The sequence below is a fragment of the Pristiophorus japonicus genome, chromosome 4 (assembly GCF_044704955.1).
Source record: "Pristiophorus japonicus isolate sPriJap1 chromosome 4, sPriJap1.hap1, whole genome shotgun sequence".
In the NCBI taxonomy this organism is placed as follows: domain Eukaryota; kingdom Metazoa; phylum Chordata; class Chondrichthyes; family Pristiophoridae; genus Pristiophorus; species Pristiophorus japonicus.
In genome coordinates, this window is record NC_091980.1 from 155,481,608 (window position 1) to 155,504,339 (window position 22,732).

Below are 22,732 nucleotides of genomic sequence, written 5' to 3' on the forward strand. Positions count from 1 at the left end.
GAAGCAGTTGAGGCTAGCTCATTGAATGTATTCAAGTCACAGATAGATAGATTTTTAACCAATAAGGGAATTAAGGGTTATGGGGAGCGGGTGGGTAAGTGGAGCTGAGTCCACGGCCAGATCAGCCATGATCTTGTTGAATGGCGGAGCAGGCTCGAGGGGCTGGATGGCCTACTCCTGTTCCTAATTCTTATGTTCTTATTATGTAAGAATATTACACTTTAATCTATTTACCCAGCCCACTTTAGCCAACTCTGCCTTCATACCTTTGTAATTACCTTTATTTAAATTCAGGACTTTGAGACCTAGCTTTTTCACCCTTAAATTGAATTTGAAATTCTACCATGCTATGATCCCTCTTCCTAAGAGGTTCCTTCACTATGAGATCATTAATTAATCCCATCTCATTACACATTACCAGATCTAAAATAGCCTGCTCCCTGGTTGGTTCCACAATGTATTGTTTTCCGAAACCATCCCTCATACACACTATAAACTCTTCCTCAAGGCTACCTTTGCCAATTTGATTTGTCCAATCAATATGAAGATTAAAATTGCCCATGATTATTGCTGTACCTTTCTTACAAGCCTCTATTATTTTTTGATTTATACTCTGTCCTACAGTGTGGCTACTGTTTGTGGGCCTATAGACTACTCTCACCATTGACTTCTTTCCCTTATTATTTCTTGTCTCCACGCAAACGGATTCTACATCTTGATCTTCTGAGTCAATATCATTTCTCATACTGCACTGATCTCATCCCTTATTAACAGAGCTACCCCACCTCCTTTTCCTTTCTGCCTATCCTTACGTGATGGCAAATGCCTCTGAATATTCAGTTCCCAACCTTGGTCACCTTGCAACCACGTCTCTGTAATGGCAATCAGATCATACCCATTTATTTCTACTTGTGCCATCAACTCATCTATCTTGTTACAAATGCTTCGTGTGTTCAGATATAGAGCTTTTAATTTTGTCTTATGTGTATACACTTTGTCCCTTCCTGTCACACTCTGGTTATCATTACCACTATTGCTACCCTGCACTTTTACATAGAAACATAGAAAATAGGTGCAGGAGTAGGCCATTCGGCCCTTCTAGTCTGCACCACCATTCAATGAGTTCATGGCTGAACATGCAACTTCAGTACCCCATTCCTGCTTTCTCGCCATACCCCTTGATTCCCCTAGTAGTAGTAGTAGCCTTCTCCTTTCTCTTTTTTAATTTCTGCTCACCGGATCCCTCTCCTCACTATATCTACTGCCCTAGTTATTCGATTCACCAGGACACTGGCCCCAGCCTGGTTCAAGTGAAGCCCGTCCGGACAGAATAGCTCCCTCCTATCCCAGTACTGGTGCCAGTGCCCCATGAATTGAAACCCATTTCTCCCATACCAATCTTTGAGCCATGCGTTCATCTCTCTGATCTTATTGACCCTATGCAAATTTGCTTGTGGCGACCATCTTATATTGATGGCCTCAGGTTATGCTCTTCCCCACAAGTGGAAACATTCTCTGCAGCCACTCTATCAAAACCTTTCATAATTTTAAAGACCTCTGTTAGGTCACCCCTCAGTTTTTTTTTTCAAGAGAAAAGAGACCCAGCCTGTTCATCCTTTCCTGATATATATACACTCGCATTTCTGGTATCATCCTTGTAAATCATCCCTACACCCTCTCCAATGCCTCTATATCCTTTCTATAATATGGCAACCAGAACTGTATGCAGTGCTCCAAGTGTGGTCTAACCAAGGTTTGATACTGGTTTAGCATAACTACCCTACTTTTCAATTCTATTCCTCTAGAAATAAACCCTAGTGCTTGGTTTGCTTTTTTTTTATGGCCTTGCTAACCTGTGTCGCAACTTTTAGCGATGTGTGTATTTGTATCCGAGATCCCCTTGTTCCCCACCCAGACTCTCACCCTCCAAGTAATAAGTGACCTCCCTATTCTTCCTACCAAAATATACTCTCACATTTATCTGTGTTAAATTTCATTTGCCAATTATATTCCCATTCTGCGACTTTATCAATGTCCTCCTATAATTTGTTGAAGTCCACCTCAGTATTGACAATTTAGGGCTAGAATTTCCACTCTATTTCCACCGGGTTTTTCGGTGGTACTGCTTGTCTTCGGCGGAAAACCACTTGGTGAGAATTTCCACAGAGTTCCACTGACGGTTTCAAAATACTGCTGCAGAGCGAATCGCGGCGTGCACAGTCAAAAAAAACCGCGACCACCCAAGTTTGGTCACAGCAGTGACCCGTAGGCGAGTAGAAAAAAACGCCCACAGAAAGCAGCCGGGCGGTAGGTAAGTAGCCCTGCGAAAAAAGTAAGTTAAAGTGTTTTTTAAAATACTTGTACAGCGATTAAATGGAAAAGGGTCCTGAGAAAGTTTTCTTATTTTTTTTATTTTTTGTTTTATGGAAAAAATATGGTTTGTGTTTTCCCCCCTCCCTAGGCCCAACCCGCAGCCTCGGTCTAAATTTGAGTAAGTACCACCCAATTTGATTAAGAACTGCCCAATTTGCCCAGGATCGCGTTTTCCATTTTTACCACCGGACGGAATTTTTTCCTTTTTGTGTGTAATTTTTCACCAGTGTTAATTTAATAATCTTAGCGTTTTTTTTGGCGGCAATCCGGTGATGGCGGATTTTATGGAAATTCTATCCCTTAGTGTCAGTTGCAAATTTAGAAATTATGTTTTTGATTCCAAAGTCTAAATCATTAATAGAAATTGTGAACAACAGTGGTCCCAGCACTGATCCTTGTGGAACACCACTACCCACCTTCTGCCACTGTGAATAGCTACCCTTTACCCCTACTCTCTGCTTTCTGTCTGGAAGCCAGCTAGCAATCCATTCTGCTACTTGACCCCTGACTCTGCATTCTCTGACCTTGTTCATCAGTCTATTATGGGGATACCTTATCGAAGGCCTTTTGAAAATCTAAATAAACTACATCTACTGCATTACCCTTGTCTACTCTCTCTGTTACCGCTACAAAAACTTTTGGCACACTGGCCCACCCAGACCCTGAAAGGACAGAGTCTGACCCACTGACCCACCCAGACCCTGAAAAGACAAAGTCTGACCCACTGACCCCCCCAGACCCTGAAAAGACGGTGTCTGACCCACCCAGACCCTGAAAGGACAGTGTCTGACCCACTGACCCACCCAGACCCTGAAAGGACAGTGTCTGACCCACTGACCCACCCAGACCCTGAAAGGACAAAGTGTGACAATTATTAAAGATGTAATAGCAGCGCATTTGGAAAGCAGTGACAGGATCAGTCCAAGTCAGCATGGATTTATGAAAGGGAAATCATGCTCGACAAATCTTCGAGAATTTTTTGAGGATGTAACTAGTAGAGTGGACAGGGGAGAACCAGTGGATGTGATGTATTTGGACTTTCAAAAGGCTTTTGATAAAGTCCCACACAAGAGATTGGTGTGCAAAATCAAAGCACATGGTATTGGGGGTAATGTATTGATGTGGATAGAGAACTGGTTGGCAGACAGGAAGCAGAGAGTCGGGATAAACGGGTCCTTTTCAGAATGGCAGGCAGTGACTAGTGGGGTGCCGGGCTCAGTGCTGGGACACCAGCTCTTTACAATATACATCAATGATTTAGATGAAAGAATTGAGTGTAATATCTCCAAGTTTGCAGATGACACTAAGCTGGGTGGTGGTGTGAGCTGTGAGGAGGATGCTAAGAGGCTGCAGTGTGATGTGGACAGGTTGGGTGAGTGGGCAAATGCATGGCAGATGCAGGATAATGTGGATAAATGTGAAGTTATCCACTTCGGTGACAAAAACACGAAGGCAGAATATTATCTGAATGGCGACAGATTAGGAAAAGGGGAGGTGCAACGAGACCTGGGTGTCATGGTTCATCAGTCATTGAAAGTGGGCATGCAGGTACATCAGGCGGTGAAGAAGGCAAATGGCATGTTGGCCTTCATAGCTAGGGGATTTGAGTATAGGAGCAGGGAGGTCCTACTGCAGTTGTACAGGGCCTTGGTGAGGCCTCACCTGGGATATTGTGTTCAGTTTTGGTCTCTTAATCTGAGGAAGGACATTCTTGCTATTGAGGGAGTGCAGCGAAGGTTCACCAGACTGATTCCTGGGATGGCAGGACTGACATATGAGCAGAGACTGGATCGACTGGGCCTGTATACACAGGAGTTTAGAAGAATGAGAGGGGATCTCATAGAAACATATAAAATTCTGACGGGACTGGACAGGTTAGAAGTAGGAAGAAAGTTCCCGATGTTGGGGAAGTCCAGAACCAGGGGACACAGTCTAAGGATAAGGGAAAGCCATTTAGGACTGAGATGAGGAGAAACTTCTTCACTCAGAGAGTTGTTAACCTATGGAATTCTCTACCGCAGAGTTAGATATGGCCCTTAAAGCTAAAGGGATCAAAAGGTATGGAGAGAAAGCAGGAAAGGGGTACTGAGGGAATGATCAGCCATGAACTCATTGAATGGTGATGCAGGCTAGAAGGGCCGAATGGCCTACTCCTGCACCTATTTTCTATGTTTCTATGTTTGACCCACCCAGACCTTGAAAGGACAGTGTCTGACACACCCAGTTTCGATATCAGTGGATTAGGTCAGTGAAATCAGATTCGGGCAAGATATAATGGGATCTTTGTTGTTTTTACCTGTTGTTTGATTTTCTGGAGCATCCCCTCCTCCACCTCACTGCTGCCTGCTAGCATCTGTAGTGCCGCTTTCACATCTCTGCATTAGATGAGGTAAAAAGCAGTCAGCAACAATTGCCAAGACATTGAATGCAGCACACTCCTGCACTGAGGTGCTTGCGTCTGATGGTTACGGGATCAGGGGCAGTCAAGTCCAGTTTTATAACCAGGCAGTGGAAATCACTCCAGACCAGTCTGAGAGCCAAGACTAATGTTGCACTGTCACTTTGAATGTTTTCTAACAAATGGACAAACAGTTACAAACGCGTACAGGTACTGACATATATACACACACAGATACAGGCACACGCACAAACAAACATATACAGACATAAACAAACATACATACACACAAACATATAGAGACAAATGTGTGCATACACAAAAATATACATACACAAATACACACATGCATACACACAAACATAAACAGACATATACATACACAAACATAAAAGCATAAACAAACAAACATACCCACAAACAAAATTATACATACACACAAACAAACATATAGGGGCCGAAATTCATCGTGGGCCCGACTCCATCCTTGGCGGCACTTGGGCGTCAAGCGTCTCTGCCACCGAGAATGCAACCTTCTGCCTGCTGCCGCCCAGATTGGCGGCGTACGTCTTCCATTTTTCGTCTGCCGACCTTTGAGGGGCCTCGGCCATGAATATCCTGCCCAAAGTACTATCCGGCACCTTGCCGGCCATCGGCGGCACTTTGGGCGGGCGGAGGCCTTGATGAAAATCAGCCCGAAACATACACAAACAAATATGTACATACACAGACATATACATACACACAAACATACAACCATAAATAAACATATACACAAATAAACATTTACATAAACAAACATACATACACACAAACAAATATATGCATACATACAACCATAAATAAACAAACATACACACAAACGAACATACAACATATATATATACATACATGAAAAGCATATAATCCACAAACATGTACATTCACACAAACATATACATGAACAGACCTATACATACACAAACATACACACACACAAACATATACATACACACAAACATATACACACACACACACACACAAACATATCATCATCATAGGCAGTCCCTCGGAATCGAGGAAGACTTGCTTCCACTCTTGGAATGAGTCCTTATGTGACTGAACAGTCCAATATGAGAACCACAGTCCCTGTCACAGGTGGGACAGACAGTCATTGAGGGTAAGGGAGGGTGGGACTGGTTTGCCGTGCATTCCTTCCGCTGCTTGCGCTTGTTTTCTGCATGCACTCGGCGATGAGACTTCACTTAGGGCGGACTGGTCTTTGGCCAGGGACTCCCAGGTGTTCGGTGGGGATGTTGCACTTTATCAGGGAGGCTTTGAGGGTGTCCTTGTAACGTTTCCTCTGTCCACCCTTGGCTTGTTTGCCATGATGGAGTTCCAAGTAGAGCGCTTGCTTTGGGAGTCTCGTGTCTGGCATGCGGACAATGTGGCCTGCCCAGTGGAGCTGATCAAGTGTGGTCAGTGCTGCGATGCTGGGGATGTTGGCCTGGTCAAGGACGTTAATGTTGGTGCATCTGTCCTCCCAGGGGATTTGTAGGATCTTGCAGAGGCATCGTTGATGTATTTCTCCAGCGACTTGAGCTGTCTACTGTACGTAGTCCTCTGACCCATACAGGAGGGCAGGTATTACTACATCCCTGTAGACCATGAGCTTGGTGGTAGATTTGAGGGCCTGGTCTTCGAACACTCTCTTCCTCAGGCGGCCGAAGGCTGCGCTGGTGCACTGGAGGCTGTGTTGAATTTCCTCATCAATGTCTGCTTTTGTTGATAAGAGGCTCCCGAGGTATGGGAAATGGTCCACGTTGTCCAGGGCCGCACCATGGATCTTGATGACTGGGGACAGTGCCGTGCAGCGAGGACAGGCTGGTGGAGGACCTTCGTCTTAACGGCCTTTGTAAGGTCGAAGAAGACCATGTATAAGGGCTGGCGCTGCTCCCTGCATTTTCCCTGCAGCTGTTGCGCTGCAAAGATCATGTCCTTTGTGCCCCGTAGGGGACGAAATACGCACTGTGACTCCGGGAGGAGCTCCTCGGCCACAGGGAGAAGACAGTTGAGGAGGACTCTAGCGACAAATTTCCCAGTGGTTGATAGCAGGGAGATTCCTCTGTAGTTGCTGCAGTCGGACTTGACCCCGTTTTTGAAGATGGTCACAATCGCTGCATTTCTGAGATCTCCTGGCTTGCTCTCCTCCCTCCAGATGAGAGAGATGAGGTCATGTATCCACGCCAACAGCACCTCCGCCATACTTCCGCTCCAATAGCCTTGTTGCTCTTGAGCTGTTTTATGGCTTTTCCTACCTCGTGCAACGTTGGGGTTTTACTGAGGTGGTGACGGGTCGCATGCTGCGGGATGGAGTCGAGAACACTCGAGTCAAAGGCAGAGTCTCGATTGAGGAGATCTTTGAAGTGCACCTTCCAGCGGGCCCTGACAGCCTCGGTGTCCTTGATGAATGTTTCCCCATTCTTGGCCAGCAGTGGGGTGGGGCCTTGGGAGTTTGGACCGTAGGTAGCCTTGATTGTGATGAAGAATCCTCGCACATCGTGGCTGTCGGCCAGTTGTTGTATCTCCTGTGCTTCCTCCATCCACCACCTGTTCCACCACCGGGTTTTTTATTGGACCTTAGCCTTGAGCCGCCTGTAATATTGCTTTGCTGCTCCCGAGTTGGGTTGTTGCTTAAGACTCAGAAATGCTATGCGCTTGCGATCTATTAGTTCTTGGATCTCCTGATCATTCTCATCAAATCAGTCCTGGTGTTTTCTGGTTGAGTGACCAAGTGTCTCTTCACAGGCACTGGTTATACAAACATATACATGCACAGAAACAGATATATACACACAAACAAACACATACATATAAATGCATATAGATATACACAAACAAATACATCAACAAATATATATATATATATATATATATATATACAAACATATAGATAAACATACACCCACAAGCATGATTCACACAAACGTGTACATACATAACGCACTTACTTACAAAAACATATACATAAACATGTACATCAACAAACATATGCATAGACAAACATATACATACACACAAACATATACATACACGCAAAGCGACATATATATGCATACACAAACATACATACACACAAGCAAACATACACAAAAAATAGACATACACACAAACAAACATGACGTACACAAACGTGTACATACACACAAAAACATATACATACACAAAGAAATGTACACATAGACACAAACGAACATATACATCCACAAACATATATTCATAGACAAACATATTGGCCTTGAAATCCCGGCCTCCCTGGGTCCATACGGAGTGTGTACGGACCCGGGAAGGTATCGCAAAAGCCAGTTTTCGGCATGCAATGCACATGTGCCGAAAACCGGCTTTTCCGATCTGTCAAGCTCCGCATCTCCAGCCACGACATTCACATGGGCAAGATTGCGGGATTTACCCATCTCTTGCCCAGTGGATGTCCTGAAAACACTTGTGCCTGATAAAAGCAGGCACATAGCCTACTGTTACGGGCGTAAGAGTTTTAAAACATAACAAAATAAAATTTAACAAACACATTTTATTGTGAAAAACCCTGCCCACTATGGTAAGTTTATTTAAAACTATAATTAAACAATGTTTTTAGAAATTGGATAAATTAAAAAAAAGACATTCATAACTTTAATTTAAATTAATCTTAAATATGTAGTGTATATTTTCTATTTTTTATTAATGTTTTAGGTGTTTGGGGGATTTCTCATTCATAATAATGGGAACTCCAACTTACGGAGTTCCCATTATTATGAATGAAAAAATACTGTACCTTGATTGGCTGCCCAGAGCCATGTGACTCCAGCTCGAGCTTACAGACATCCCAACGTGCACGCACTGCGACGCGCAGGGAGTGAAGGCCTCAGGACCGGGATCTCAAGCGGGCGCAGCAGGAACAGGTAAATGCGCATCTTTTTTTCCTTTTTTCAGTCGTTTGCCTTAGAGCAGCGTAGACTATGGGGGAGGGAAGACGTCGACTGGGATTTCTAGGCCATATATACACAAAACCAAACATATACATACACACAAACATATACATATGAACAATGGCGGACAGGTAAAGACCGTCTGGTCCATTTGAGCCTGTCCCACACAATTGCGATCCCTGGTGTATCACAACATACACTCTCCACCCCACCCCAAACACTGTGATCTCCTGGGAAAGGCAAAAAACAGATAAAAACCCAGGCCAATTTGAGGAGAAAAATCTGGGAAATTCCTCTCCGACCCATCTCGGCGATTGAATCGACTCCAGGAGTCTGGCGATCAGTCTGGCCAGTAAATTCCCTGCAGTACCGAACTTCTGTAAGAGCTGATCTCCGCCGCAGCCAGTAACAAATCCAGCTTTCGCTTGAAGGAATTCAGCGAGTCTGCATCCACCACATGAAACAGCAGCTTGTTCCAGAGGGCTACTGTTCTCTGGGAAAAGAACCACCTCCTGACGCCTAACCTCGATCTAGCCCAACACAACTTAAATTTGTGCCCCTGGTCCTGTCTAACCTATTTAATTGGAATAAACGGTCAGCTGGAACACCGACTATTCCCTTCATTATCTTATAAACCTCAATCATATCCCCCCTAAGTCTACGCTGCTCTAAGGTGAAGAGTCCTAACTCTTTTAGCCTATCTTGATAAGTAAGAAGCTTTAGACTTGGAACTAGTCTAGTGGCCCCCTTCTGCACCCTTTCCAGAGCCTCAATATCACCCACCATGTGAGGAGACCAAAACTGGACACAGTATTCCAAGTCCTGTACAAGGACAAAACTCACTTGTCCTATGGATACACCCCAACACACTATTTGCTCTAGCTATTGCTGCACGGCATTGCTCATGTCATGTATCTTACATTATTATATATAACTGTATCCCAACATGCTATACATGACTGTAATAAGATATGACCTGTAACCACCAGCATACCTTACCACCGGGGGTGCACTTGCAAGAGACAAGTATATAAGGATAGGTCTCAGGCAAGTGCAGCATTCCAGAGCTGTGAAATAAAGGTGCAGGTCCAGAGTGACCTTGACTTCACTACATGCCTCGTGTGAATCTGTACTGAGGGGACAGGACTTTACAGTGGCGACGGGTTACGGGATTACAGAATCCACAGAATGGCGAACAACAGATCAGATGAAAAGTACAATGCGGGAGACAATTGGGAGGACTTTATAGAAAGGCTCCAGCAAAGCTTTGTAACCAAAGACTGGTGAGGCGACGATACGGCAGACAAGAGACGAGCCCATCTCTTGACCAGCTGTGGCTCGAAAACATACGCTTTAATGAAGGATCTGCTGGCACCTGAGAAACCAGCAAGCAAGTCGTTTGAAGAATTGAGCACACTGGTAAGAGACCACCTGAAGCCAGCGAGCAGCCTACACATGGCCAGGCACAGGTTCTACAACTACAGACACTGTGTGGGCCAGAGCATACCCGACTTTGTGGCAGAACTTCAGAGGTTGGCTAGTTTATGTGAGTTCTCCGATGAACTGAGGAGAGAAATGCTGAGAGACTTTTTCATTGAAGGAATAGGCCACGCAGGCATATTCCGAAAGCTCATAGAGACCAAGAACGTGACCTTAGAGGCAGCAGCACTGGTTGCACAGATATTCTTGGTAGGGGAAGAAGAAATGAGGTTGATTTACAATGCAGGTACGACAACTAACGAAATAATGGAACAAGGAGTTCACAGCATTAGAAAAGCTGCTACCCCCACACACAGACAAAACCGGCAGCCGACAGCAAGCAGTGGCAACAGAAGCCATCAAGGGCCACAGGAACGGCCGTTCACACCTCATCAACCCACAATGCGAGCAATCAACTACAAACTGAGAGAAGCTCAAGAGAGATCAGCCAGACGCAGCTCATTCTTTGCAAGCAGTCTGTGCTGGAGGTGTGGGGGTGGGCACTTATCAAGGGAATGTCGATTTCAGCAGGCTGTTTGCAGGAACTGTGAATGTACAGGGCATTTGGCCTGCATATGCAAAAAAACGGCAGCTCAGCTGGTATACGAATCAGATGGGTCGGAAAGTGGACCAGAAGACGCTGGGGACAGTACCCGGGACACCGATGTACAGCGGGTCAATACGATCAATGGCCGCTGCTCCTACGACAGGACGCCTCCTATAATGATGAGGGTCCTACTCAACGGGATATCTGTCAACATGGAGCTGGATACAGGAGTTAGTCAATCTCATGGACGCTCAACAATTTGAACAACTGTGGCCGCATAAAAGAGACAGACCAAAACTCACAAGGGTCGACACCAAACTAAGGACCTATACCAAAGAAATCGTACCAGTCCTCGGCAGCGCCATGCTTTCTGTCACACACAAAGGGACAGTGAACCGACTTCCCCTGTGGATTGTCCCTGGAGACCCCCCCAGCACTGCTGGGGAGAAGCTGGCTGGCAAAACTAAACTGGAAATGGGATGATGTCCATGCCATGTCATTAGAGGAACGGACCTCCTGCTCAACAGTTATAAAGCGATTTGAACATCTCTTTCAGCTAGGTGTGGGCACTTTCAAAGGGGCCAAAGTCAAAATCTACATCACACAGGATGCTAGACCGGTCCATCACAAGGCCAGAGCTGTACCCTATGTGATGAGGGAAAAGATTGAACACGAACTAGACAGGCTTCTGCGGGAAGGCATTATATCACCTGTGGAATTTAGCGACTGGGCAAGTCCCATCATCCCAGTCATGAAGCCTGATGGATCCGTACGAATCTGTGGGGTCTACAAATCTACCATAAACAGAGTCTCCCTACAGGACCAGTACCCGCTGCCCAAGCGGAGGACTTATTTGCCACATTGGCTGGAGGTAAACTTTTCTCAAAATGAGACCTCACATCTGCGTATATGATGCAAGAATTGACCGAGGAATCCAAGCTACTCACCACCATCAACACACATCGAGGCCTTTTCATGTACAATCGATGCCCATTCGGCATCAGGTCGGCAGCTGCCATATTCCAGCGCAACATGGAGAGTCTGCTCAAGTCCATCCCAGGGACGGTTGTATTTCAAGACGACATACTTATCACGGGCAGGGACACCGACTCCCATCTCCGTAATTTGGAGGAAGTACTAAAGCGGTTGGATCGGGTAGGTCTACGAGTCAAGAAATCCAAGTGCCTGTTTCTCGCACCTGAGGTTGAATTATTGGGCAGAAGGATCGCCGCTGATGGAATCCTCCCAACAGAGTCCAAAACAAGCAATTCGCCTGGCACCCAGGCCCCGGAATGTCTCAGAACTGCGCGCCTTTCTCGGGCTACTCAATTACTTTGGGAACTTTATGCAGAACACTAAGCACGTTGCTGGAGCCTCTCCACATGCTACTCAGGAAGGGGTGCGATTGGTTTTGGGGGGACGCCCAGGAACGCACCTTCAATAAGGCACGCAACCTTCTGTGTTCCAACAGTGTTTTGACTTTCTTTGACCCAGGTAAAAAGCTAGTTCTCACATGCGATGCGTCAGCGTATGGGGTCGGGTGCATTTTGCAACATGTCAATAGTGCGGGCAAATTACAACCCATAGCTTATGCCTCCAGGTCACTTTCGTGGGCGGAGCACGGGTACAGAATGGTAGAGAAGGAGGCGCTCGCGTGCGTGTACAGTGTCAAAAAGATGCACCAATACCTTTTCGGGGCCAAGTTCGCGTTAGAAACCGACCACAAGCCCCTCACGTCCCTCCTATCCGAGAGCAAGGCAATAAACGGCAACGCCTCAGTGCGAATTCAACGGTGGGCACTCATGCTGGCGTCCTACGACTATACCATAAGGCACAGACCAGGCACAGACAACTGTGCCGACGCGCTCAGCAGGCTGGACGGCCAGCGACCCCATGTTATCCTTAGTAAAAAGATGTGTCCTAACCGGTGACTGGGCAGAGGCTCGCGCTGCCTGCCCCGAGGAATTAAGGCGCATGCATGAGCTATCACTACAAGCAGACTGCCTGATGTGGGGCAGCCGAGTAGTCATGCCTCTGCGAGGCAGAGAGGCATTTGTCCGGGAGCTCCACCGCGAGCACCCGGGGATCGTTCTCATGAAGGCCATAGCCAGATCCCACGTCTGGTGGCCTGGTATTGACGCGGACTTGGAGCTCTGCGTCCGAAGTTGCACCATTTGTGCCCAACTCAGCAATGGCCCCAGGGAGGCTCCACTGAGCCCCTGGCCTTGGCCTACCAAACCATGGTAGCGGGTGCTCGTAGATCATGCGGGCCCATTCATGGGCAAAATGTTCCTCGTAGTTGTAGATGCATTTTCAAAGTGAATCGAATGCACCATTTTAATCTCGAGCACAACCTCCACCACTGTGGAGAGCCTCGCAACCATGTTTGCAACACACGGAATCACTGACTAATGGTCTGTGCTTCACCATGCAGAATTCCAAGACTTTATAATTGACCACGGCATAAATCACATCAAGACGGCACCGTTCAAGCCGGCCTCCAACAGCCAGGCGGAGAGAGCAGTGCAAATCATTAAACAAGGCATGCTTAAAATCCAAGGTCCCATGCTGCAGGGTCGCCTGTCGCGACTGCTGTTGGCATACAGATCTCGTCCGCACTCACTGACTGGGATCCCCCCCGCGCAACTGTTGATGAAAAGGACTTTAAAAACAAGGCTCTCATTAATCCTCCCAGACAAGCATGAAATCGTTGAGGCAAAGCACCGTAAGCTGACTGGGTACCATGCCAGAAATTCGAGGGGGAGATGGAATGAGATAGGGGACAAAGTGTTTGTACTAAACTGGCAGGGGACCCAAGTGGCTTGCAGGGACAGTAACGGGCAAGGAAGGAAACAGGCTACTAATAGTACAAATGGACAATGGCAAAACCTGCCGGAGGCATGTAGACCAAGTCAAAAGCAGATTTACCAACAGCACTGCGGAACCAGAGGCAGACTACAATGTGGAACTCGCACCACACCTGGTGGACAGATAGAGGGAACAACCTGAGGAAAGGGCAATCCCAACAGACAGCCCAGGCGAGTCAACAACAATCACACCAATCGAAACAGACAGCGCAGGCGAGATACCAGCAACCACACCCAAAGAAAAACAGACACCAAGGCAAACAACTGAACCACAACTCAGATGCTCCATGCGAGAGCGTAGACCACCTGAGAGACTGAACTTATAAAGACAATAAGACCTTGGGGGAGGGTGATGTCATGTATCTTACACTATTATATATAACTGTATCTCAACATGCTATACATGACTGTAATAAGATATGACCTGTAACCACCAGCATACCTTACCACCGGGGGTGCACTTGCAAGAGACAGGTATATAAGCACAGGTCTCAGGCAAGTGCAGCATTCCAGAGCTGGAAATAAAGGTGCAGGTCCAGAGTGACCTTGACTTCACTACATGCCTCGTGTGAATCTGTACTGAGGGGACAGGACTTTACAGCTCATGTACCTTTAAGGATGTATGCACTAGAATGCCCAAACCTTTTTCTATCTCCACCATCTTTAATGCCTTTCCCTGGAGGGTGTATGAATGTTGAGCATTTACCCTGCCCACATGCACAATACTTTATCTAAGTTATACATCATTTTCCAGTCATGAGTCCAGTCTCCCAACATATTAAGATCTGCCTGAATTAGACAAGCCTCTTCTACAGTTCGAGCACTCGCACAGATCTTGGTATCATCTGCAAATTGGCAACTTGTGCCGCCAACCCCTGAATCTAGATCATTAATAAAAATAGTAAAAAGCAACGGTCCCAACAATAATATTGTGGGACATCACTGGTGACCGGTCTCCAAACAGATCCAAATCCATCTATAACTAATCTTTGCCTGCGTCCTGCCAGCCAGTTCTGTATCCAGCTCGCTATATTTCTATTGATACCACACAATACATACACACTAACATATACATAGACATTAATACATACATACAAAAACAAACATATACATACACACAAACATGTACATAGACATAAACAAACATATACATACACACAAAGGAACACACACACATACATATATACATATACATTATATATATATATATATATACACAAACATGTACATACACAAACATATACCTAGACATAAACAAACATATACATACACACAAACAAACATATACATACACACAAACATGCATACAACAAACACAAACATATACATTCACAACATTTACATATACATAGACTCAAATGAACATATACATACGCAAACATATACATACACAAAAGGCAAATGGCATGTTGGCCTTCATAGCGAGAGGATTTGAGTATAGGATCAGGGAGGTCTTACTGCAGTTGTACAGGGCCTTGATGAGACCACACCTTGAATATTGCGTACAGTTTTTGTAGTGTCTCTGCACCTTGTTACAAACTCACATGAGGCATGTATATATCAGACACGGTCACTCTGTGACCTTCACTTTATTCCCAGGACCAAAGAGTGCTGACCCTGGGTGGGACCTCCCCTTTTATACCTGGAAACCCAGGTGAGGAGTGTCTCCCGCAAGCTCACCCCCCCTGTGGTCAGGGTGTGCATTTCAAGGGTACAGGTACAGTGTGCATGAGTTAAAGTTACATAACTATCGTCATTGCAAGATGGTGAAACACATGACAGCTTTGGTCTCCTAATCTAGGAAGGACGTTCTTGCTATTGAGGGAGTGCAGCGAAGGTTCACCAGACTGATTCCTGGGATGGCAGGACTGACATATGAAGAAAGACTGGATCGACTAGGCTTATATTCACTGGAATTTAGAAGAATGAGAGGGGAATCTCATAGAAACATATAAAATTCTGACGGAATTGGACAGGTTAGATGCAGGAAGAATGTTCCCGATGTTGGGGAAGTCCAGAACCAGGGCTCACAGTCTAAGGATAAGGGGTAAGCCATTTAGGAACGAGATGAGGAGAAACTTCTTCACTCAGAGAATTGTGAACCTGTGGAATTCTCTACCACAGAAAGTTGTTGAGGCCAGTTCATTAGATATATTCAAAAGGGAGTTAGATATGGCCCTTACGGCTACAGGGATCAAGGGGTATGGCAAGAAAGCAGGAATGGGGTACTGAAGTTGCATGATCAGCCATGATCATATTGAACGGGGGTGCAGGCTCGAAGGGCCGAATGGCCTACTCCTGCACCTATTTTCTATGTTTCTATAAATACACATTAACAAACATATACATACAGCAACATTTACATACACACAAACATATACATAGACATTAACAAACACAAACCAACATATACATAAATTACACAAAAAGCACACGTAAAAACATGTACATAAACACAAACATATACATACACACAAATATATACATAAACAAAAATTTACATAATTCACAAACAAACAAAAACAAACATGTACATACACACATACATGCACAAAAACAAATGTGTACATACACAAACATATAGACACAAATGAACATATCCATACACACAAACACTTACATACACATAAACATATACATACACACAAACACATACATAAGAAATAAGAGTAGGAGTAGGCCATTTGGCCGCTCGAGCCTGCTCCGCTATTTAATAAGATCATGGTTGATCTGATCATGGACTCAGCTGCACTTCCCCGCCCACTCCCCATAATCCTTTATTCCCTTATCACTTTAAAATCTGTCTATCTCTGCCTTAAATAGATTCAATGACCCAGCCTCCACAGCTCTCTGGGGCAGAGAATTCCACAGATTTACAACCCTCTGAGAGAAGAAATTCCTCCTCATCTCAGTTTTAAAAGGAGGGCCCTTATTCTGAGACTATGCCCCCCAGTTTAAGTTTCCCCTAGGAGTGCAAATATCCTCTTTGCCTTGTCAAGACTTCTCATTATCTTATATGTTTCGATAAGATCACCTCTCATCCTTCTGAACTCCAATGAGTATAATCTCAACCTACTCAACCTATCTTCATAGGTCAGCCCCCTCATCTCCGGAATCAACCTCATGAACCTTCTCTGAACAGCCTCCAAAGCAAGTATATCCTTCGCCAAAACTGAACGCAGTACTCCAGGTGTGGCCTCACCAATACCCTGTACAGTTGTAGCAGAACTTCGCTGCTTTTATACTCTATCCCCCTTGCAATAAAGGCCAACATTCAATTTGCCCTCCTGATTACTTGCTGTATCTGCATACTAACTTTTGTGTTTCATGCACAAGGACCCCCAGGTCCCTCTGTACAGCAGCACTTTGCAATTTTTCTCCATTTAAATTATAATTTGCTTTTCTATTTTTTCTGCCAAAGTCTAACCTCACATTTTCCCACATTATACTCCATCTGCCAAATGTTTGCCCACTCACTTAGCCGGTCTATATCCCTTTGCAGATTTTTTGTGTCCTCACAATTTGCTTTCCCACCCATCTTTGTATCATCAGCAAACTTGGCTCCATTACACTCGGTCCCTTCATCCAAGTCATTAATATAGATTGTAAATAGTTGAGACCCCAGCACCGATCCCTGCGGCACCCTACTAGTTACCGTTTGCCAACCGGAAAATGACCCATTTATCCCGACTCTGTTTTCTGTTAATTAGTCAATCCTCTATCCATGCTATACAAACACACACAGATATACAAACACACACACAGATATATAGGGCCCGCACTTGGTGGAAGCTAAGTTCTGACTAAGTGCCGCTCAAAGGACCGCCGAGATGCCTGACGGTACTTTGGGCGGGAGTTTCGTTAAAAAAAAATCCTCGAAAGACCACCCAGCGGCAATCTGGGCGGCAGCGGGCGGGAGCTTCCAATCTTGGCGGCAAATGCGATCCTCGCCAAAGTGTCGCCGAGGATTGAGTCAGGCCCAAGGAGGGGGGAGCACATAAAAATAAATATTTACACAAAAAAAACCCACTGGAGGACCTTTAGGAGACCCCATCCACATAAATCGCTGGAAAAAAAATAAAAAGTTCACTAACCTTTTTTTGCAGGTCTTCATACTTACCGTTCGGGTTAGATCTGCCTCCACGCAGCGGACCTTCCCTCTGCTGCCGCCGACTCCCGCCCGAAGGAATCTGCTTGCATGCTTGCGGCCATCAGTAGGCGGTTCCCAGCGGCCTAGTGGAAACTGGCACCGAGGGGAGACCACCGGAAAAACCCGGCGGCAGTCGGCAGCAGTGGGCTGTAACGCCACCAAGTTTGGCCTTCAAACACACACAGATATATACACACACACACACAGATATGCACACACAGATACACACAAACACACACAGATATACACACACATGCACAGATATACAAACACACACACACGCACATACAAACCCAGAGATGCAGCCACATATATAAAAACACACATGTACTACAGATACACCAACTTATACAGCTACCTACGGATGAACAAACATATGCAAATACCAGACAGATATACAAACACACAAGGGCGTAACAGCCCTGGTATATTTGAATGTCTGGTAAGTGAGCTCCCGAGGAGTTTACTGTCTTACGGCCGTGATCTCCTCTCAGCCTTCATAAAGAATCCTGGCCCTGTGGGTGTATAGAAACCCAGCTTGTTGTTGACAATTGAGTCCAAGATTGCACACAACCCACAACTCTTACTGCACTAATCCCGTGGCTCACTAACTTACTGCTGGATAAGTGGATCAGGCTCCACCAAAAGCTGCTCTCTTAAAACAGTCTGCACGTGAACATCCCTCAGCTTCAGGGACACAATGCTGTTGCAGGCTTCCATTCGGATGCCTGGCTCTTGCTCGTAATGCAGCGCCCACAACAGCAAGTTCTTCAGCTCCTCCGTCACCTGACCAATGTCTCCTAAAGCTGCTCCGTGATGATTCAGATTAGGCGCATCAACATGGAAAAGAAAAATGGGAAAACATCACGATATTTGGCCTCAGTACCAAGAAATTAAAGTTCCATCGAACACTTACGGTCTCATACAGTGAGTAACATCAGATGGTTAGAGAGACCCATCAGGGAACAAAATACCAATTACATACACACCTGGGAACGACAGACCCATTAGAGACACACCTGGGAACTACAGACCCATTAGACATACACCTGGGAACTACAGACCCATTAGAGACACACACCTGGGAACTACAGACCCATTAGACATACACCTTGGAACTACAGACCCATTAGAGACACACACCTGGGAACTACAGACCCATTAGAGACATACCTGGGAACTACAGACCCATTAGAGACACACCTGGGAACCACAGACCCATTAGACATACACCTGGGAACTACAGACCCATTAGAGACACACACCTGGGAACTACAGAACCATTAGACATACACCTGGGAACTACAGACCCATTAGAGACACACACCTGGGAACTACAGAACCATAAGTGTGCAGTGATGGAGCACTTTGTTGTAGTTCAATCACCGGTTTAGGTGAAAAAGCCAGCAGGACCTGACCCAGCCCACAAAAGCACACTTTTGTTGGCCAATCATGGAGTGACGACTGCAACTGTGGTGCCGTCCTGACTGAAGAAGGAAGTGTTGAAGTGGGGCTATAGCGGGTTTTAAAAAAAACTCTTGGCAACAATTTATTCTTTCAAGTGACTCCTATAATTTGGTATTCAAAATCACTGTCATTTTGTAGTACCTGTACTTTTAAATCAATATTATTCACACATTGCCCAGTTTTCTCTCTTTATAGCTATGTAATAATTGGAAAACAAAGGTTTAAATTGTGTGTTTCAAACAATTGTCCAACATTCCTTACTTTTTTTTGCTATCGGAATGAAATTCTTCATTGAAGAAATATGTTTGTCAAAAAAATCATTTTCGCAGGATCTGCTTTTGAGGTTATTTCCTTTTACTTCTAGTTAGAATCAATATTGGAGAGTTAATATTACAACAATAATGCATAAATTTAGTCTCTGTTTTCTCTCAATCACCAGGCTACAAAAAAAGCCTGAAAGTTAAGTCTGCATTTTAAGTATGCAATCACTATATGCTCCAGAACTTGTATCTGCTGGGAAGGAAATTGCTTTAAAATGGGCCATCTTGCTTGAATTGTGTTTTTGTTTTTCTGGATATGTTTCTGAAGTCGACAATTCTACAAAAACACACTACAGTTTCAACAAAAGCAGCAGTAGGGCATAGTTGTCTGTTTGAATGCTAAAAGGAGCAATTGATGACTTTATTGAAATCTTCTGCTTGATGCAATTTCTTGACAACTATTAATTCCAACATGCAGTACAGTTATATAAAGATAGAACTTTATAGAGATTAGGTCAATGAAAGACTCGGATCTGCAATGAAAATTGGTTCAGAGCAGATGAAATGTATCTGGCTTATCTCCTCAAGAAATTGAGATACCGGTGGTTGTTGATTTGATGCTGCAGTATCTGCAGTTTTCATCATGCTCCAATCCCTATTTCCGAAGTTTCACAAGTTGACAGCAGATGTGAGGTATAAAGAATATTGCAGATAGATTTGAATCAATTGGCAATGTGAAAAGGATTTGAAAGCTGTAGATTGATTTTTTGAAGAGACTGAAGAAACACAAAATTGTTTAAAGTAAAGAATTTCGAGTAAGGAGAGAAATACTTTATTGCTTGTAACATGGTATTGTAGTGTGTGGCATATTGTGGTGATGCACAATTCAAATAAATATTGCAAATAAGCTGAACTACTGTGACTTTCGCGTCATTGGAAGTTGGCATGCAGCGGACGGTTGGGAGAGCAAATGGCATGTTGACCTTCGTAGCGAGGGGATTTGAGTACAGAGGCGGGGAGGTGTTGCTGCGGTTGTGTCGGGCCTTCGTGAGGCCGCACCTGGAGTGTTGTGTGCGGTTTTGGTCTCCTGACTTGAGGAGGGACGTTCTTGCTATTGAGGGAGTGCGGCGAGGGTTCGCCAGATTGATTCCCGGGATGGCGGGACTGACATATCAAGAGAGACTGGATCAATTGGGCTTGTATTCACTGGAGTTCAGAAGAATGAGAGGGGATCTCATGGAAACGTTTACGATTCTGACGGGTTTAGACAGGTTAGATGCAGGAAGAATGTTCCCAATGTTGGGGAAGTCCGGAACCAGGGGTCATAGTCTAGGGATGGGGGTTGGGCCATTTGGGACTGAGATGGGGAGAGGTTTCTTCACCCAGAGGTTGGCGAACCTGTGGAATTCTCTGCCACAGAGGGTTATTGAGGCCAATTCACTAAATATATTCAAAAAGGAGTTAGATGTAGTCCTTACTACTAGGGGAATCAAGGGGTATGGTGAGAAAGCAGGAATGGGGTCCTGAAGTTGCATGTTCAGCCATGAACTCATTGAATGGCGGTGCAGGCTCGAAGGGCCGAATGGCCTACTCCTGCACCTATTTTCTATGTTTCTATTAGAGAAACACCTGGGAGCGATAGACCCATCAGAGAAATATCTGGGAATTACAGACACATTAGAGACACCTGGGAACTACAGACCCATTAGATAGACACACCTGGGAACTACAGACCCATTACAGAGACACACCTGGGAACTACAGACCCATTAGAGACACACACCTGGGAACTATAGACCCATTAGAGAGACACACCTGGGAAATACAGACCCATTAGAGAGACACCTGGAAACTACAGACCCATTACAGAGACACACCTGGGAACTACAGACCCATTAGAGAGACACACCTGGGAAGTACAGGCCCATTAGAGAGACACACCAGGGAACTGCAGACCCATTAGAGACACACCTGGGAACTACAGACCCATTAGAGACACACCTGGGAATTACAGGCCAATTAGAGAGACACTCCTGGGAACTACAGGCCCATTAGAGAGACACACCTGGGAATTACAGGCCAATTAGAGAGACACTCCTAGGAACTACAGGCCCATTAGAGAGACACACCTGGGAACTATAGACCCATTAGAGGCACACCTGGAAATTACAGACCCATTAGAGTCACACCTGGGAACTACAGACCCATTAGAGACACACCTGGGAATTACAGGCCAATTAGAGAGACACTCCTAGGAACTACAGGCCCATTAGAGAGACACACCTGGGAACTACAGACCCATTAGAGGCACACCTGGAAATTACAGACCCATTAGAGTCACACCTGTGAACTACAGACTCATTAGAGAGACACCTCAGAACTACAGACCCATGAGAGAGACACACCTGGGAACTACAGACCCATTAGAGACACACCTGGGAACGACAGACCAATTAGAGACACACACCTTGGAACTACAGACCCATTACAGAGACACACCTGGGAAATACAGACCCATTAGAGACACACACCTGGGAACTACAGACCCATTAGAGAAACATCTGGGAACTACAGACCCATTAGAGAGACACACCTGGGAACTACAGGCACATCAGAGTCACACCTGGGAACTACATGCCCATTAGAGAAAGACGAGGGAACTACAGATCCATTAGAGACACACCTGGGAACTACAGATCCATTAGAGTCACACCTGGGAATTACAGACCCATTAGAGACACACCTGGGAACTACAGACATATTAGAGACACACACCTGGGAACTACAGACCGATTAGAGACACACCTGGGAACTACAGACCCATTTGAGACACCTGGGAACTACCAACCCATTTGAGACACATCTGGGAACTACAGATCCATTAGAGAGACACCTGGGAACTACAGACCCATTAGAGACACACCTGGGAACTACATACCCATTAGAGAGACACACCAGGGAACTACAGACCCAATGGAGACACACCTGGGAATTGGAGATCCATTAGAGAGATACACCTGGGAAATACAGACCCATTAGAGACACACCTGGGAACTACAGACCAATTAGAGACACACCTGGGAACTACAGACCGATTAGAGACACACCTGGGAACTACAGACCCATTTGAGACACCTGGGAACTACCAACCCATTTGAGACACATCTGGGAACTACAGATCCATTAGAGAGACACCTGGGAACTACAGACCCATTAGAGACACACC

The 22,732-nt window shown here is 45.4% G+C and overlaps 1 protein-coding gene across 3 annotated transcripts in view; it reads right to left on the reverse strand.

Annotated features, from left to right (window-relative positions):
- Positions 1 to 22,732, reverse strand: part of heatr4 (HEAT repeat containing 4) — a 311,409-nt gene that overhangs the window by 21,028 nt on the left and 267,649 nt on the right. For all 3 annotated transcript variants that reach the window (XM_070878686.1, XM_070878685.1, XM_070878687.1), the window contains 2 exons: positions 18,396 to 18,585; positions 4,670 to 4,748 (listed from right to left, as the gene is read on the reverse strand). In XM_070878686.1, the coding sequence (XP_070734787.1) occupies positions 4,670 to 4,748; positions 18,396 to 18,585 (269 nt within the window). The remainder of the gene's footprint in view (positions 1 to 4,669; positions 4,749 to 18,395; positions 18,586 to 22,732) is intronic.